This window comes from Pollachius pollachius (genome assembly GCF_949987615.1).
Source record: "Pollachius pollachius genome assembly, chromosome: 13".
Lineage (NCBI taxonomy): Eukaryota > Metazoa > Chordata > Actinopteri > Gadiformes > Gadidae > Pollachius > Pollachius pollachius.
In genome coordinates, this window is record NC_136946.1 from 12,300,524 (window position 1) to 12,305,523 (window position 5,000).

Below are 5,000 nucleotides of genomic sequence, written 5' to 3' on the forward strand. Positions count from 1 at the left end.
TTCAAAATTCATATTTTTGGGTCTTTGTATTTGTGTGGCTTTAGCGCAAATGCGCCAGTCTGGAAAAAAACAACAACCACTTAAACAAATATAAATGCTCCTTCCTATACCAGCCTGAGAAAGGATCCGAGAGAAAATTAGTTTTTAACACAAATTCGACATAAGCTGGTCCTTCCCAAACCTTCACAAACCATGCCAGTCTTTCATCAATATAGATATACAGTATTGCGGGGAATGGTGACGAAAGAAAGAGTAAAAATTCCTTGTGTTAGAGCTACCGTAACAAACACATTATGCAGTCATGGTTAATTTAAGACTTTGTTGCGTGTCCCCTCGTTACCTCTGGAGGGAAACAAAATCAATATTTCAGTTTCTCAAGCATGACTTGTTTGGAGTGTCTCTGTGCCACACAATAATACCCGTGTGTATGAGAGAATGAGAGAGATGTCGATGTAGTTTTAACAAAGCACAAATATGTGGCCTCTCAAGGGTTCAAGATCATGTCCCTACAGGGGCGGCGCCAGACTTGAGGAATGGATTGGGGCCACAAGGGAAGTATTTATATGAATTAGGAAAAAGGTTTCCGGGATGTTAATCTTTTGTATTGTTTTACGTTGTTTCACCACAAGGTGGTGCTGTAATCTCACAGTGAAATTGTGTCTGGAAACACCAACCCGACGCACAATTATTTTTTTCACAAAACACCAAAACCTTAAAATATACCCCAACCCCTTGAACCCAAAACAATAGATATATAGGGCTATATCAAAGCCAGCAGCTCCATTATTTTTCTATGAGGCTAGTGATGCTACACTGCAAAGCTCTCTCTGGCGAACTAAGGCATGCACACTATGTACAAAAACGCATCATTGAAAGAATCTAACTGGAATCCAAACTGCAGAGATGTTTAGGAGGATTCTTCAGGACATGGAGGGGTAGAGGCAGTGGTGGTGAGGCTAATGTGACTGCCTGGGTAATTGTGAAGGTGCCATCCGTAGCCGGCTAGCAATGCACTGAGAATGTTCTTTGGGATTGCCAACTACTCGATTTTGAGGGCTTTGTGTTCAGATTCAAACGGTTAAACAGCCATTCTCAAAGCATCTTTTAAAAGTAACTTGAATAATAACCTACCCCCCCCCCCCCCCCCCCCCCCCTTCCCACACCAAAACACATAAATGTGGTATAGCTATAATAGACTGTTGTGAAGGAGTGCCCCTAGCATGTCAGTGTATATAGAGTGATAATTCCTCTCCCTTTACAAAGGTTCTGATCCCCTTAAGCCCTTTATTTCCAGTGAGAGAAGATGCTAAGAGAACACGCTCAGGCATGCTACGATGGCGTGACCCTTCCACTGAAGACCTGGTAGCAACACTGTCTTCTCTTTCTTGCCAAAGAACCCCACATCCATTGGCATGGAGTTTAAGGTCCGCAATAAATAAAAGTCCCAAAACAAATCAATGTTAAGCTACAATTGAACATTTTGACTCCCCAGACAAAATGGCTGCCCTTGCTCTTTTTTTTTTTCACCACCCATCAGCAGAGAGCAAATCATTTTGTATTGCCAACTGTTAAAATGGCTTGTGGACAAGGGCCCACCATGGGAGACCGATAAAAGAGGGCCTCGTCTTACGACTTAAGAGATTCAAGCAGCTCGGCCCTATCTCAAAGCAGCCCCCTTCCCCCCCTTTCAAATGTGTTTGTTGAATGGGTAACTAAACCAAAGGGGCCTGTGGTTTCAGAGGCGGGTCTGGGCCTCGGGGATGTAGATCTCGATGCTGTCGGCGCTCTCCGTGGCCGAGTTCTGTCGGAAGGAGGCAGTCCTCTTGGTCTGCAGCAGCCTCCTCCTGGCCTCAGTCCTCTGGCGGTCCCCCAGGTCCAGGGACTTCTCCCTGGCGGGCAGCGTGCGCCCGCCCAAACGGGGCACTGCCAGGGTCCCGCCCAAGCCCCCTCCTCCTCCACCACCCCCGACTCCCCCCCCACCTCCACCTCCGTCTCCGACACTGTCCGCCCGTAGGCTGCCGCTCACCCCCCCGGCTGGCTTCTTTGGTAAGGGGGGAGGAAGCTTCTTGTCCTCCTGGGAGGGGGGGGAGGGAGCAGGGTGAGGGTGATGGTGGGGTGTGAAGAAATGATCGATGGGTACAAGGATCATGGGTGGGTGCAGGTTGGGGGGATTGGGGGAGGAAGAGCAGGTCCATGGATAGGGTTAATGGTTAAGGGAGTGGTGGTGCATGTTCCCGTGAGGAAATGAGTACATGGTTGGACATGGCACAGAGGACAAACAGAGCAATGGTTTAATGAATGCAAGGGGCGAGGTCACAGGACAGAATACGGATGGACAGGATATACAGACGGAGACAGAGGCGTTACAAGAAATGGACAAAAAACAACGTGGAGTGTCGTGGGCCGTGATCACAGGAAAGAGTGACGAGTGAGAGATGAGATGAGAAGGGAAAAGGCAAAAAGAAGAGGAAATGAAAGAGAAGGGTTAGTTTTTTAGTAAGATATCAGGAGATACTACACAGCACAATGAGTTTGGTTGCATGAGCCATGGTGTACCGTTTCAACATTTATTGTGTTATTTGTGTGTTATCAGTGAATGGATTGCAATTAATAATTGCAAAAGGGTGGCAGTTTATACATCCAGTCTTTTTCTCCTTCTTTCTACAGCTGCACTATGTACAAACCCACACACAAACACGCGTTTTGCCATCTGCAATATTGTTGTCACGAGACACTTTGACTCCACACTATGTCAGGCATCCGAGGTCCTGTGGCCATTAGGCAGTTCCTCAGCCGAGAGTGGCTTTGAGGGCGCCACCTCCTTCTGCGTCACCCTCTTGCAGGGCACCACCATGGCCCTCAGGGGGCGCTGTCGTGGGGCCAGGGCCGAGTGGACCCGCAGGCTGCTCACCTTCTTCTCGGCCGGGAGCCAGCCGGAGTCCTTGATCCTCTGGAGGTCCTGGAATTTGACCCTCACGTCCTCGATGTTGAGCTGGAGCAGGTCCCAGAAGCTTGCCAGGTCCTGAGAGGTGGGCTGGGGGTACGCCGAGGGGTCCTGGGCGGGTTATGGACGGGGATGTGGGCGGTGGTGGTGGTGATGTTGGTGGTGGTGGATCAGGTCGGAGTTCCAGAAGGAAGAAATGAAAGTATAAAGATGAGAAACACCTTTTCAGTTTTTTCGTTAACACCCACTGAAATAGCTTTGTGGCTGCAATCAATGCAGTGTCAGTATTCAGCTTACGGAAAAAACTTGCATTCACGAGCATCTTCACACACACACACACACACTCACACACACACACATGCTCAGACACACACACACACACACGCTCAGACACACACACACACACACACACACACACAGGTGCATACACACACACACACACACACACACACATAAAAACAGAAAAAGGATCAGACACACACACATACACACGATCAGACCTACTCACCACACTTTGCTGGCAGAGCCGGAAGAACTGCTGCACCTTTTGAGACATGAGCATCTGAGCGCTGCCGATGGCATTACGAATCAGCTCCAGAGCTGGAGGGAGTGGGAAGGGAAAACAAGACGCACAACAGAATTCCATTAGACGTTGAAAATCCCCACACATCGATATGACTTAAGGAGCCTAGAACACATTTTTTTTTCTTCTGCAAGCTGCAAACCATTTATTGATATTCAATCATTTATTCATTCATGCGATACCTCAGGAACCATTTCTGATATCAAATATTGCTGCAGAAATACTTTAGGATTTTGCACCTCACCAATTCAGAGTCTAATCTGCGTCTAATTGGCGAAATGAGCAGATGGCTTTGAAACATCACTGTGTTCAGCCGCAACTTGATATCATTTTGGTAAATTGCATAGCATTCCTTCCGCTCCTCTATAAATATTGAGCGAGCACTCGGTGGGCGGTGACTTTATGAGGATCATCATTTGTACAGGCGCTGACTGACTCTGGTCTACGCCGGTCCTCAACACCAACCCTCCTGTATGTACACCATCATGTCAAACCCTTGTGATTAACCTCCGTAGCGCAGCTCTGCGATATCGCTTTTGCGTATAGCTTCGTGGTCACCTTCGCGGCGTACGGACCAATGAATTCCTACACGTAAACTCCTTGGGAACCATACCCTCCTCCGGCAGCTCGTTCTCCTCCGCCTCCCTCTCCATTCCCTGGCACCATCCCTCTATCCTCTCCACCTCCGTCTGCAGCAGCCGCAGGAAGAACTCCCCGTCCCTCATGCAAGGGGAGGCGCGCCCAGAGTCCGGTAGGCTGCGGGGACCCTCCAAGGACGGCGTGCCCGCCCAGGACCTCTCCGAGGTGAGGGGCAGCGGGGAGTGGGCCCGGGAGGGCAGGATGGGGTGGGGTCGTGCGTCGGTCTGACAGCTCTCCGGGGCGTAGCCGCCCTGGATGTAGTCCTGCTGGATCATCAGAGGTAAGAGTGATTTGTGTGTTGGGGGGTTGAGGGGCATGATATGGATTGGACGGTACTGGTAAATGACACTCTGCAATTCTTCAGAGCAAAGTACTGGCAATGTCTTACTTTTAATCATATAACTTAACATACTTGCAATAACTTCATAATTCGGAGGGTACTGGTATAGGTACAAATACTAGAGGCCTGTTTCATCCTCGGGAAAGCTGAAGCTAAGCTAAGATAAATGATGACACATTTCTCAGAGCAAAGTATAAGCAGTGTCTTGCTTTTAATAATATATCCCTTCTCAAGGTTTCTGCCTCCTCTCAGTGGTGGTTTTGTGAGCTTTTTCCGTCGTGTACCCTGACGTCGTACCGTCAAAATGTCATCTGAACTGTGCGTTTGCAATTATTATTCTATATTATTAACCAGGTTGCAGTGTGGGAACACGTCAAACCGGCTAAGATCGGATCACTCCTATCAGGGGCTAAACCTCTAGAGGTGGGAGAAGTGTGGGTCTTGGGGGGTGGGGGGTGGTGTGTGTGTGTGTGTGTGTGTGTGTGTGCATGTGT

General features: G+C 48.9%; 1 protein-coding gene across 1 annotated transcript in view; it reads right to left on the reverse strand.

Annotated features, from left to right (window-relative positions):
- Positions 1-1,735: 1,735 nt before the first annotated feature.
- The window catches only part of dlgap3 (discs, large homolog-associated protein 3), a gene marked incomplete at its 3' end in the record, with an annotated part of 18,388 nt that continues 15,123 nt past the window's right edge, over positions 1,736-5,000 (reverse strand). The window contains exons 8-11 of the mRNA XM_079748951.1: positions 4,141-4,429; positions 3,453-3,544; positions 2,912-3,055; positions 1,736-2,074 (exon numbers count right to left, since the gene is read on the reverse strand). Of these exons, the coding sequence (XP_079605077.1) occupies positions 1,736-2,074; positions 2,912-3,055; positions 3,453-3,544; positions 4,141-4,429 (864 nt within the window). The remainder of the gene's footprint in view (positions 2,075-2,911; positions 3,056-3,452; positions 3,545-4,140; positions 4,430-5,000) is intronic.